This window comes from Neltuma alba, unplaced genomic scaffold (assembly GCF_004799145.2).
Source record: "Neltuma alba isolate B1F8T4 unplaced genomic scaffold, ASM479914v2 tig00000640_pilon, whole genome shotgun sequence".
NCBI classification, from domain to species: domain Eukaryota; kingdom Viridiplantae; phylum Streptophyta; class Magnoliopsida; order Fabales; family Fabaceae; genus Neltuma; species Neltuma alba.
The window spans coordinates 29,100-43,468 of NW_021632124.1; the positions used below are offsets into that span (position 1 = coordinate 29,100).

General features: G+C 35.6%; 2 protein-coding genes across 4 annotated transcripts; both read right to left on the reverse strand.

The window, feature by feature from the left end:
• Positions 1-293: 293 nt before the first annotated feature.
• On the reverse strand, positions 294-2,809 carry LOC114743127 (uncharacterized). 3 transcript variants are annotated; one of them, XM_028931338.1, is made up of 5 exons: positions 2,717-2,809; positions 2,303-2,353; positions 2,046-2,117; positions 1,780-1,958; positions 294-590 (listed from the first exon to the last, which is right to left on the reverse strand). In XM_028931338.1, the coding sequence occupies exons 1-5, from the start codon at positions 2,733-2,735 to the stop codon at positions 492-494; spliced, it is 420 nt and encodes a 139-aa protein (XP_028787171.1). In that variant the 5' UTR covers positions 2,736-2,809; the 3' UTR covers positions 294-491. The 3 variants fall into 3 exon arrangements, with proteins under 3 accessions (XP_028787171.1, XP_028787162.1, XP_028787158.1); XM_028931329.1 differs by having other exon boundaries at positions 2,714-2,809; XM_028931325.1 differs by having other exon boundaries at positions 2,675-2,809.
• A 2,233-nt stretch (positions 2,810-5,042) lies between these two features.
• LOC114743429 (dynamin-related protein 3A) lies at positions 5,043-14,299 on the reverse strand. Its single transcript, XM_028931644.1, has 20 exons — positions 13,849-14,299; positions 12,201-12,483; positions 12,084-12,112; positions 11,871-11,972; positions 11,536-11,604; positions 11,398-11,457; positions 10,633-10,746; positions 10,441-10,489; positions 10,205-10,314; positions 9,809-9,901; positions 9,606-9,698; positions 9,382-9,519; positions 8,614-8,724; positions 7,848-7,943; positions 7,692-7,734; positions 7,351-7,505; positions 7,126-7,272; positions 6,486-6,538; positions 6,280-6,379; positions 5,043-5,787 (listed from the first exon to the last, which is right to left on the reverse strand). Exons 1-20 carry the CDS (start codon positions 14,215-14,217, stop codon positions 5,515-5,517), a joined length of 2,487 nt encoding a protein of 828 aa, XP_028787477.1. The 5' UTR covers positions 14,218-14,299; the 3' UTR covers positions 5,043-5,514.
• Positions 14,300-14,369: the final 70 nt, after the last annotated feature.

Genomic DNA, 14,369 nt, shown 5'->3' on the forward strand with positions numbered 1-14,369 from the left:
GACTTTTATAATTATAAGGCTGTTGAGTATGATCATTGATTCGGATTTTGACCTTTGGGCTTTCTTGGCCATCAATCACAAACCCACTGAAAATACGTGGGGTTTAACTTGTTCAAAATCAGAACACGACATTCATTTCTATGTTCAGTCATTTTTTATTCTATTTGTTATTTCCTTCCATTAAGTTTATTAATTAAAAAAAGCATAATGTGATCTCACCTGATATTAAATAAAATTTTGTCCTCACAGCTGAATCAAGTATCAAATCGTTTAAAGAATTTTCTAAATATCATTTTTATTGAAATCCTGATAGAAAATAAAGCATCGAATCCAAATCAAAATCTCTAGAATGAAAATTGTTCATAAAGTAGCAAACATTTTAGAACATGCATTCTTATTCAAAATTCCAATAACATCACCATGAGAACCCGCAAGCAGAAGAGCAATAAATTTTTATTGAAACTGATTTGATTCAAAGTCAATGAAGAAGATCAAGCAGCGAATGCAGAAGCAGAGTTCCTTCTGCATTCTGCAAGCATGTCCATGTAAAACTGGCACTTGCTAACGTCACTCCCGTTGCTGTTCAGGCACTGCAAGCACATGAATAAGGCAACTAAAGTTATATATCTGTAACATTCTATCATCACCAAACTTGAAAGAGACAAATCTTCACAAACTGTTGAGCATGAATATATAATGCAAGAGTAGGAGGAACCATAAATACACTACGTTTCGTAAGTCAGAGTGCCAAATATTATCCATCTTCATAATCATAGGTGCCAAGTCCAAAACCAAGCCAAAAAAACAAAAGAAGTTGAAATTGATTTGGGACGTGCCATACGTGATTTCAACCAAAATTTGGTTTGGCTCAATCAAAACCACCAAAACAAACCAAATCAACGATGGGATTTTTTCTCCTTGGCAGATTGAAGATAAAGTAAGCCAACAGCAAAATGATTTTATCAATTTTTTAGATAACTTTCTTCTTGAGATTGATAGCTCCAAATGCCCTAATACAATAGCATCACTGTTTGACTAAACAACTTAGATGACTAGGATTTTAAAAAAATAATAATAAATAAAAATATGAGGAAAAAGGAACCAAACCAAGCTAAACCCAAAATGGAATAGATCTTTCATTTTACAACTTGATTTGATCAGTTCAGTTAGTCCAAAATAGAACTGAGCCAAACCAATGAAAATACCTAATGCTCGGTATGTGAATTCTACCAAGGCTAAAAAAATGTCTCTAATCAGCCACATTAGCTTGTGTCCCTCAGGAAATATCCTATAACCAAATCAAAAATAAAAAACCACATCAAAGTTGAACAGGAACAGGACACGGGCAAATAACTATCTAATGATTCATTCAATGCTCATCAACCATTGATATAGACCTCTCACCATTACATTACTTGACAGAAGAACTCTGCGAAAATACCATATCATCACACAGTTGAAGTGAATTCAATACCCTCTTCTCACTCATCTATATAATTGGCAAAATCATCGAACTTTCCTAGCAATCTATCAGTTATGATAACTAAATAGCACCAATAGAAGAAAAGTAAGTTTCCCACTCCCATACACCAGTTTATATTCCTGATGTGAGGCCTACAGGATTGTAATTGATATTATATTGCATTTAAAACCAGGAGGCAGCTATATGTGTCCATGCCGATTGTGTAACTGCAGTGAAATGCTACTTCACAGATCATGTACCCAAAAAGAGGAAGATATAAAAGAAGGATAGGCTAGAACCAGATAAAAACTACATACATCCTGAAAAGATTTTGAGTGAACATTGCAAGCATCACCACCGAGACTATTTTCAGTTGGTGCGGGAGCCGCAGCAGCAACAGGCTGAGAGCCCACTGTTTCATGTCGAACGGCACGAGGCCCCATTACAGCACCAACAGCCCGGTGTGCCACTTCAGCTCCAGTTCCAAAAGCCAAGCCTATAAAATTAAAATAAGAAAGAAGACATGCATATTTAGTGTCTGATACTCTCGTAGCAAATAAAATGATCATCCTCCTTTACATACCATCAAATACGGTACCAAGGAATGATCTATCATCGCCAGTTTGAACAGGAGCTGGAGGAGGAGGATGATAAACTGCATGAAGGCACCGACAGATTGTTCAGTCAGAGAAATAAAATGTAAACAACAATCTTTGGTAGGAAAAGTAAGATTCGTATCAGAAATAAAGTTTAAAAACCAATCACGTAGGATTAAGACAACTTATCGAAAAGTTAGATTAACGCAAACTTGGCGACTTCTTTTATCATATTCATACGTACCTGGCTGAGGGGGTTTACGAGCTCGTGGTGGAGCTGAACGACCTGCTCTTCCTGCAGAAATAAAACTATACTATTATTTCGCTGTCATCGAAAAAGAGGAAACCATAAAGGCTTCCCCATCATCAGGGAAACACGAAAGTAGCCTAAATTTAACAGAAACAGAGGCAGAATCCGCTGGCATTATAGATTCAAACTATTCATCCATAAGCATAAACTCCTCAAAATATTCTCCATAACAAACGAATTAAAATAGAAACATGGGCGGATTTCTTTATTTATACTTTAAAACCAAGATATAATCGAAAAAAAGCGTGACAACCCAATCTCATTAGTCCAAAAGCAAGAAATTGTCAATTAAAAACGGGAATTCACGCATAAATGCTAAATCTTGGCGAGGTCGAGAGAGCTCACCACCAGAACCACCGCGAGGCATGTTTGGAGAATGTAGGAAACGCGGGCTTGAGCTAGAGCTGAAGAATACGCCTCCGTGAAAATTTCAATTGTTAAATCTTCTGATCTGAAATTTATATCTAAAATTAAAGATGATTACAAGGCAGTTAGTTGGAGATCAATGGGGGCGTCATGATATTTCCGCAATCCCCGTTTGCTTGCTCGGCAAGTCAAGTTCGTCAATGGGCCTACGTGGGCTCAGCCCATGAAACATTGGGCCCAGTTGCCCAATGACTAATTTTAGCCCAGATTTTTAAATCTAAGTCGAGTTAAGCCTTTTGACGCAACTGTTTTTTGGCAAGGAGAAAAAAAGGATTTGTAATAATGGTTTTCATATTGATTCAGATTCTTGTTTAATATGGTTTAAATAAAATGCGCCTCGGTGAACACTATTAATTTTTTATATTAAAAATAAAATTATTCATATGCCCTCATAATCTAATACTACCTCGTGTCTTTAATATAAAAGCTAGTTTAACATTTAATTTGGTCCTAAATATAAAATCTCAATTCACTTTGTCTTTTCTATTTATTTATTTATTTTTTCAAGATGGTCTATGTAATAATTGTTTATGTTAAATGTTTTATCAAATAATATTTTTAGCTAATATATATGATTAGTAATGACATTCTAGGAAAGACAAAGTATTTATTATTAGCTCTTATATTAAAAACTGGAAAGAGTATGTATTTTTTCTCCCCCATCTCCGATTTTAGATAGGTAATTAAATTAATGTTTATATTTGATGTTCTTAAGATATTAAATTAAAATTTAATAAAATTTATAATAAAACAAAAAATACTCCAAACGGAAATTCGAAAAAAATATATTCCAAATAAATTTAAGAGTCAGTAAGTTAATAATGAAATAAAAAATAAAATCTTAAAACATATAAGTTTATCGAATAAAAAAAATGGAAGAATCCCAATTAAATATTGTTGAAATATCAAAATCTTAATTAAAGCATGTTCTTTTAACAAATTCTTAATTAGGTCAAGAAGCCTTATTAGAGATTTTTAAATGTTGTTAAAAAACTAAAATGTCCCATTAAGTAAGTAAATTGGCAATTATTCCAATTAAGTTGTGACCTAGCTTCTTTTTTTTTTCTTTTTGAAATGCCGCCAGATGATCTATCGGTTTCATGTGTTCTTGCTCCATATGTTGTTAAAAGACTAAAATGTTTGACTTTTTGGCTTAAATTTATAATAAGCAGTTCATACTACTTCATCCATCCTATTAAATGTTGAAAAAAATTATTTAGATTTCTAATATAAGTTCATATTAATTATTAGTATGAATTTTATTAATGAGATTATAAGATATACCATGATGAGAACATCTATATGGCAGATATAGTAAAGCGCTTAAGAAAGAAATCACAAATTTGATGCTAAAATGTACTAATACATTAAGATTATGAATTTTTTAACTATAAAGAAAAAGTTTTCCTTCAAAAAACTATTAATTTAATGGTGTTGAAATCAAGTAATTAAAAAGTTCCTATGCCCATTACTGGGAAAAAAAGTCCATATTCCCATAAATTTTTTATTAATATGTTAGAGTTAGCATAAAATGTTATATTAGATATTGTCAATTTTTTGATCTTAATATTTTCAAATTTTCTTGTGTAAAACATTTTTTATAAATAAACACTATATAATGTGAAGTTTTCATGATTTAATTTTTTGTTTTCAAAATAATATTATTTTAAACTATAAAAGGATATTTTAGTCTTTAAAAACATTAAAAAATTTCTAATAATATCTCTTGGCCTAATTATAAATTTGTTAAAAATGTAGGTTTTAAATTGAATTTTGATATTTCAAGCGGATTTAATTAAAATTTTTTCTAAAAAAATTGATAACTAAAATAAAATACAAGAAAAATCAAAGTATTTTACTCAATAACGTGACCAATTTGGAACTAATATTTGTGTAATAAACAATTCGAATGTCCTTTTCCTTTCCTTTGGCAGTCGATCGAGAAAACGTGTTCTACTCAATAGCGTGACCCCCTTGGAAGTAATTTTTGGGCGAGTGTGCAACAAACAATTCAAATGTCCTTTTCCTTTCCTTTGGTAGTCGATCGAGAAAACGTGTTTTAACTGTGACACAGACACGTATGCCAACGGCTTTTAGTTATACTATGTTCCCTAATGACTAATCTCGCACGTTTCCCTCTATCAACGACCATTAAGTGGAAAATAAAAGTTTATTATAATCACACAAGTGATTAACTTGAGACATCCATTCACAACATGATATTTTCATTGAAAACCCTCGTGGAAAATAGCCCAAACATACCATCATTCCTAATAATATCTCATTCAAATGTATGTTGTTGCAGCCAATAAAATGTTGAACTGCATCTTATACGAGGCAATGTGTTTGGCAACCTAACAGCCAGCCTGGAAAACTGATATGAACAATATTTGGCAACAGTGCATTACATTGAAAGCTGATAATTAAAAGAAAAAATTGAAAGACCAACTCAACTCCTGCAACTCTTTCACTGGAGCGTTGTGAAATAATAATGCCAATCCTATGTGTAGGGAACAAGAACTTAAGTAGGAGAAAGCACTGGCCAACATTCAAGACCATTCTATGTAATTTGAGGAATAACAAAAAAGAACAGTGATTTCCCTGCAGACTATTTCCAGGAGCCTGAATTCCAACTCCTGGAGGTTTGCATATTGTAATAAAATGAATAAAATGCCTTGAATTAATCTAATTGGACAGACAGTCACATTCATTCGGTTAGCTTAATCTTCGACCGTGGGATAGAAACCTGACATGTAATGCCTTCCACTTCCATTGGAATCTGAATGGGCATGTGACGGTGATTGGAATTCCCCAGAATGTGAAGATTTTCTAGTCTTTGGGTTCTTTGGAGAAGCTCCGTAGTAGTCCCCAGAACTGCTTGTAGAATACAGAGATGAAGTTGGCAACCCATGAATTTTAGGCAGGCCAGTTGATTCGGGCAGGCTATATCCCCTTTCAACGGTTTCAGCTTCTAGTGGCAGCTCATCCAAGTCCTACCATGAAAACACACTCATCAGATTTTAGTCCAAACACATTTTAGTTCGACCGCTGTTAAGTGAAAAAGCTAAAAAGCTCGACATAAAATTAAAGAAATCTTAGATCCATGTTATTATTGAAGATGATGGGGCATGTTGCAACCCTTGCGAGTGGTGGCCATAGCTTCATAGAAAATCAAGGCCTGAGACCCCTTCGGTAGGATTCCTTTTCATATCCTTTTTGCAACATCTTCGGTAGGATTCCTTCCCCCCCCCCCCCCCTCCCCTTATTATCCCCTTTTCTCAAGTAAAGACATCCATCCTCAGAATCACTCATTTCATTCTTTTCCACTCTCTATCTATTGGGTCCAGAGCATTTCATGGCCAACGGGTGAGCAGACAATTTACATACCAAAGATAATGAATAATTTAGGGCCAATTCAAGCCCCCAACTTCAAGCAAAATTTAATATCAAATAATACTGCCAACTAATGCATTAGGATCACCCACCCGGAATGCCTGTTGATAAGCTCGGAGCAATTCTCGACAGCGCTTTCTTTTCATTGCTACCTCATCAGGTTCTTGCAGCATCTCTTCAAACAGGTTTTCTCTGCTTTGAATTTAACATAAAAGCATGCTTAGCATGCAACTAAGGATGATTTCACATAATCACAAGTGCAGAATTTATATAGCAGGTCATAACTACTATATGTCACCTGTAAAGCTTTTTGATGAAAACATTGTGCAGCTCTCTCTTTGTGTTGTTTACCTGGATAAAATTTAACAAGTCGTCAGAATTTATTGCGTGCGTCAAAATTCAGATGTGTTTAGTCACTCCAAAAGAAATAGAGAAAAATGATCAAATATCATGAATGCTACCGAAAGAGTTATATAGCCCCAGAAAGGTGACCAGCCCACCCAACTAAAGAACTAAATTCAAAAAAGAAAAACTGCAACTACTAATAGTTCTTCAGCGTGTGTGTGTGTGAGAGAGAGAGAGAGAGTGTGTCTAGCAACTACAAGCATTAGGCAAAAGGAACACCCACCGGATCTTAATAGGATTAACTAAAGAGAGTCCAAATAGGGTATGATTGAAGGAAGAGAAATTGCAAGCAATGTAACTTATATCAGAGAGAAAATCATCTAGAAGCCACGAGGTGAGAGTGCATGCTCCAGATCTAGTAAATAATGTTACTTAGATTCCAACAGAAAGAATAAAAAAGAACACACTTTGTCATACCCTACGACACGGTTTTGCGATTCAAATTAGCCAGCACACTTGATTTTACATTTGCTGTTGCAATATCCAATTAATAAGAATCAAATTTTACAACTTAGAAGAAGGATGTGCGGTACCAAGAAGTGCATAATTGCTTTGGGGACAAAATCTTCAACATTTTTTCTGACAATGTCATAGTATGATCTTAAAAGCAACTTTGTCACTGCAATTTCAACGGCTTCTGTCTCCGAATGGCTCTCAGATGGCTTCAGGACAGCAGGTGGCTACCAAAAACGAGGCATCTAAATCATATAACCAATAAATATATTGTTCAGCTGATAATAAATGTGTCACCAACATACCTCTCTCAGATGGATCATAGAGAACGATTGTTCCATGCTATGAGTGTTAACTGGTTCATTGTGCGGTTTACTCAATGCAATCTCCTTTATAGGCACACGGCTATCACTTCCACCAAAAATAGATGAGATCCCCCAAGTTGCTGCACCGGTGTTTCCTGAAAAGATATCAAGTTTTCAAGAATTTAAACATTTCAACTCAGACTAGTAATGATGCTTGTTGATACATCCAAAACATGCATGATTAAAGATAGGACAGAAAATAAACATACATATAAACAAATAAAAAGTACAGAAGCAAATGCATAAAACAACATGAATATTAAATAGAAGAAACAAATTACCAGAGGTTGCAACTTTGTCAAGCTCTGATGCAGCACGACCACCCTGTTTGTTATGTTTATATTAATCAAACAGGTTGATGCGATAACATTACGATAATAACATTGAAATGATCTTTGATTAAATTCTCATCAGCTTAACAAGATACAACCACATACCTGATCAGCCACTACTCCATTTACTTGCCTTGCAATAAATCCCCGAGACTTCATACTTCTTTCAGAGGCTGATCCCTTATCAGATTCCATACCATCCTATAACAAAATAAAAAATTTAATTTATTTAGAAAATGTGAAGTCAGGAATCATCTTTGAGCCCTTAATTGTTTAACCTAGTTCTACATGAACTGAGCTAATTAAAGAAGAAATCTCTAAGTGCATGCTTTTTCCTAATAATATAGTCTTTTTGGCTGAGTCAAGAGAAGGGATTAACTCTAAGCTTGAGATATGGAGGAAAAACCCTGAAGCCAGAGGTTTCTGCATAAGAGCAAGACAAAATACTCCTCCGGTCCTTATTATAAGACCCAATTTGACTTTTTATTTGGTCCTAATTATAAGACCCCAATCCATTTTATCTCTTATATTTATGTATTTTTTTCCAAGATAATCCTTCTAATAATGATAGTTTTAACTAATATACTTAATTAGCAAGGATATTTTAGGAATGACAACACTTATTTATTATAAATAACCAACTTAACTTACTTCCTTAATCTCCTCAAATAAGTCAATTGGGTCTTATAATTAGGACCGGAGGAGTATATGCATTTCAATTTTGACAAGAGACACAAGTTAGAAGTGATTCGGAGGTAGGCTTTGTTGTTGTTGTATTTAGAAAAAGTAAAGAATGGAAAGAATAAATAAGCATCCATAACCGGCATAGGAAACAAGCATCTGAATGATTGCACAGCACTACGTACGATACCTTTGGCCTGGCCGGCAGGGGAACCCTGGAAGACTTGGTCTGTTGCACAGCAATCTCCAATGCCTTGCTTCCACCAATAAAATTTTGGTGGGAAGTGTTTATGTAGTCCATCTGAAAATTCAAGTAAATTTAAATTAGAGAATGTGAAATTTACTTGAATAGACTGATCATCAGAATTTAAAATTAACATGGAGCATGTTATTTTAAGTGATCATCATTTTTCCCCAGAGAAAGAGCATCTTCCAGCAATGCCCTAACAAGGTAAGCCAAGCTTGATCACCAATGAGCAAGCGTAGGCAGAGCACATGCACGTGCGCACCAAAACAAAAACATTAGAAACTTATCATTTCCCCAGAAAATGTCAGCATTGCAAGTAAAAATAAGAGAAAAAAAAAGAATAAATACTAGGCATTAATAAAACAAAACACCACCTAGATGAATGTTGACGAAAAATAAAATAACATCAACAACACCTATATTCTCCCGTGACAATGGCTGACTGATTCTACCTTGACCAAAAATTGATAATGAGATGAGGAATCAGAACCAAAGAGCATTGGACAGATTAGTCAAGACCGCAATATCACCGTTGAAAACATATGTAAAGTCCAGCTGTTAATGATGTCAAATTTCAGCAACCACTTTTATCACTGTTCTAGTCATCTAGTGGAATTATTTTAGCCTTATAAATTAGCCGAATTAAAATTACCATGCAATAGAAAGAGGAGATCGGACAAAACACAAAATATAAGTTAAATTTCATCTCACCTCCATTTCTATAATGTGTCCAATCATATTCTCTGAGGGTTCAAGACCTTCTCGCAGGAAGTTCCCAATCACTTCATCCATGCGCTTTCTCAAAAATGGGAACCGCTGCAGTTCAGTGACCATGCAGCGATGGCTGATCTGAAGACAAACAATCATAGTTAAGAGATACAGATATGACGGCAATGCAATCAGGTGAGACCATAGAGAGGACTATAAGACCCTACCTTCATCAACTCATCGTATATAAACCTTGCACACTGAAGGCTTGGATCTAATAGACGAGCTATTTGCCTTCGCACAAGGACTTCAAATGGTACCTAATTTAACAGAAATACAAGCACTGATATTCTTGAGTTGTGGAAAAACTTACATTAGTGCACAATTTGGATTCAGCTATATCATATAAAAAAGATGGTGAAAGACCTACTTCTGGAACAAATAATGCTGATTTAGGCCCAGTCGCATTCTGTATAGCAGTTCGAATATCATCATCAGTCAAGTCCTCACATGGATCCACCTCCTGCAAGATACAAAGTTACATCTCCGCAGACAAACAAGCTTCAAAGAAATGTGGCTGCATTTCCAGATAGAAATATGTCTGCAGGTTGTGTTGCAGTAATTCATGTAATCAGCTAATGGTTGGATTAGCTAACACTCAAATCGAAGGATAAAGTATAGGTGGAAAGAAAGGAATGGGTCATGCATCCACCTGCCCTTTTACAACCCAGCAGTAACACACCTTTTTTCATTCAAAAAGAAAAAGAAAAAAGAAATGATTTCCTTAAAAAATATAGAAGACAATGTAATATACAAAAATATATACCTCTAAACTCTTCACAAATATATTCTGAAAAATATAATGAATTCTTGCTCCACCAGATAATTCAGATGTTGACATCTCCTCATTCTTTCCCTCTACCATGGAGGAAAATGCTGTTCACACAAAAAAAAAATTGTGAATTACATGCTTGACAAATATAAGAGAAGAGAAATAGCTAAGTTCACAACAAAAGGATTAAAGAGGAGACGACAGACCAGACAACAGGGATAGTTAGGTACCTTCAGAATATTTTGAAAGAATATTTAGGAGAAGAGCACCTTGACCAGCCTGTTAAGATAAAGGATTATAATTATAAATAGAATAAGGTAAGTCCCCAGCCAAGTTAGATGATATATTGCTTTTTAGTTACAGCAACAATTATAAAGTATATTTAAAATGTCATAGGGACGTAACCAAATACTGATACATGCCTTGGACTCCGTGATCTCTCCATAGCCTGCATGTTCCTTTGCAACAGATACCAGTTGAGAGCTTATACGAGCTCTCAGCCCTGGCAGAACAGCCTTTATATGCTGGGCTAGAATCTGCAAGTAGATGTAAGAAGCAGTTGACATGCTTTAGTTTGACAGTCCCAAACTACCATACTGAAATGTTCAAAGCATATAAATGCTTTACTTTCTAAGAAGTATCAAAGATTGTATCTCCTCCTATTGTATATTCCCTATAATCTCCTACCTCTTTTCCCTCTTCAACATTTACATGACATGCATTGCTTTGAGAAAGTTATGAAATTGATCATCATCGTTTAATTGAATAAGCCTAAAGCAACAATTTTAGGCATAGAATAAAGCCGCCAATAAAGTTCTTCATTTCATCTCTCCCTCTTCTCCTTTGCCTTTTTCTTTATTCAATGAATAATAGAAACAGTTAAAAGAATATTTCCTAAGGCATTGCAAATATAAGTTGAAGGAATTAGAAGCAAGCCTTTGACTTTTTCTTCTCTCTCTTCTCTGTAAAAGTAAAAGATAACATCATGAGACACCAAGGAAGAAAGTACTTAGTCTCACGCACGTATTGACAGGAAAAGTCTAGACATCACAGTGTAAAAAGGAGAATGTTTGGGGACAGAGGGTCTGTGCCACAGCATGAGTGAGCAAAAGCTGTAGTTGGAACTATGAAACAGAAAAATGAATAATAAAAGAAAATGTAGGCAGCCAATGTTGCCAAATCTTTACCTGATTTAATTTCTTTGCCAACTGAGGAACACCACAGCTCTCTGCTAGACCGCTGTATATCTGAGGACAGCACAAACTAATAAATAATATATAGATAGACAGAAGTCTTGAATTTAACAAATCAATGCTAATGCTTACTGGACGACTACGAAAGAATTTCTCTTCAGCAACAAGGGCATCTTTTATACTTCGGTTCATTAGGATATCCTGAATGAATAAAACAACAGACAAATCAGGTTTCAGCATCACATGTTGACCTTCAAGCAGCACAAGTAACCAACATATGCAAAGTTGGGTATAGGTCCTAGATTCAACTACCAATCTACGAGAAATAGACGCAAATTTGTTTGTAACAGTGTTCTTATGAATCATAGCCAGTGATCATTTTCGAACAAAAAATCTACCAGAATACATGCTGAAGCAAAACTTGGGTAACCTTAAGAACCATGTTAATCAAAGTAAAATATCATTACCTCCTGACTACGATTAACAACACCCACATAACCAAGTCGGAGGGGAATGACTTTCCCAAGTAACAGATTCCGGGCATCAGTGCCTCTGTCCATGATATCCAACTATTTTCAAGGAATATTTGCAAAATTAATCAGAAAGGGAAACAGAAAATATAAAACAAGGAAAGAAAGAACGGAAAAAACTAATGAATCCATAGGCAGAGTATAGTGTACCTTTGTGATTACTCCTATTGTTCTGTTGCCTGAAATAGAAAAATGAATTTGTAAAAACCAACTGGATAGATAAGATAAAAAGACCATTGTTTTAGGCATATGAAATCAAGAACTCGCCATCAGGATCAGCAACTCCTGCCATTTGAAGAGCATCTGAGTTGGCCAAATCTGAATTAGCTGGTGTGACAGCAAGAATAAGACACGTGGGAGTTTTAATGTATGACATAATCATTGTTCTGATTCGAGCTTCAATATCAGAAGGCTGGTCTCCAACAGGAACCTTTGTAATCCCAGGTAGATCCACAAGTGTAATATCGAGAACATTTGGTGAAAAAATCTTGAGACGTATCTGTTTGTCGGAGACACCTTTATTCCCTCCTGCTTCCCTGTCAGTTTCAGCCTACATTGAATTGAATATAATGTTAAACAATTAAGAAAATAACCAAGTCAATTAGGGACTAAACTAATGCTACCTAATTAGTGCATTAAAATTTGAGTGACAAATGTTATGACATGCAAATAATCTGAACCATGAAACCCATTGAACAAGAATCAAGAACGTATATCTTTAACTTGGGTATTATTAAACCTCTAAAATAAACTGGCACCACTACATGATAGAATATTGGATGCCATAAATTAATGAAACCAACTTTCAGCTAGATATCCATGAACACGCAATGATCAGTATCAAATTGTCTACACCTAGCCGGAGTTCTGGTCAATTCCAAGACTAGACATTTGGTTTAGCATAAATCTCACTCAAGCTAACCTTTTCTTGGAATATAGACGATAATCATGGTTGAAAGATATAACAGTATCTACAATTTTGAGGTATGGATTTCTCCATTCCACAGTGAAACCATAAAGTTAAACTGCACCAAACACATAGGAAAGCCACAAACAAGGCTTCAGCTCAGTCCAAAGTCATGCAACAATAGGATTATCTAATAGCTCCATTATATAAGCAGCACAGGGAAAGCTGAGCCTTTAAAAAAAGAAAAAGAAAAAGAAGTTACTATCAAACAAAATGAATTATCCGGAGAGCTACTTCAACATAAAGTTGAGGCATAAACTATCACAGTTTTCTCATCCATGAATATAAGGATATTATGATTTCCAATATAAATTTTTAAGTGCATATGTTAGGGCCTGGGGATAGCTAGTCTGAAATCAAGTAAAGAATATTATAAAAACAAGCCCAGATACTTAAGAATTGAAAAACTCCTATTTCGTATCCCCCCCCCCCCCCACAAGCTTGTCTCTAACCAAATTATACATATTCCACTTTCATGCAGCCAGACCAAGGGGCAAAACATGTTGAGCTGTCATAACGCGTGAAATGGGGACTGTGCGATTGGCATTGAAGATGGAAAAAAACTCTTTCCTCACTATCATAGCCAATGCAAATTCAATTTCACTCCAGAGGAACAAACTATAATTCATAATTGTAAGATGTAATGTAAGATGAACAAAACTACGCACGATCATAACTTAAAGAGAGCGTCAAACTACACTCCAGGTCCGGAAGCACCTAAACTCATTAAGGAACAAACTTCTCAAATCGAATAACAACAAATTCTATCTCCTAAACAGTAAATCGTAGCTTGTAATGCTAAAAAATTCAGTTCCACCTAACATCCTACACTGAAACTTATTTATTTCCCAGCGACTAAACAGAAGCAACCTCATATTTTAGCACCGCCGGTCTAAAACAAACCGGGAAAAAAAAAAAAGTATACAACTTTTACATATGATGATGAACCTGAATCTCCCTTCGAATCTCGGAGAAATCGTAGAACCTCTTGCCGGGCAAGTGGAGGAACTCCCCGTACTCCTCTTCAGTGCCATCGGGCTTCCTCTTAGTCTGCACGAGCTGCAGCACCAGAGGCCTCCTGGTGCAAATATCATTACCCCTAGGCAAGAAGTCGCGGCCGACAAGAGCCTCGAGGACACTGGACTTGCCACTACTCTGGCTGCCAACAACGGCGACTTGGGGAAGATCGATGGTGGACTGGCTCCCGACCCGAGCGAAGATATCCTGAAGCTTGTTGACTATCGAGATCACGGAGGAGCCAAGAGGAGCAGAAGAGGAAGATGAAGATGGAGGCGGTGGTACGGAGTCTTCCGCCATGATTGAGATCAGGAAAACCCCTAAGCAAAGAATGGGAAATACCGAAATAGGGAAGAGGAAGGAAACAGCAGAATCGGATGTACGATTCAAATTGAAAATGTAGGGTGGTGGACACAGCGCAATGTCATCTGAAGATCTCTCTCATAAAATTT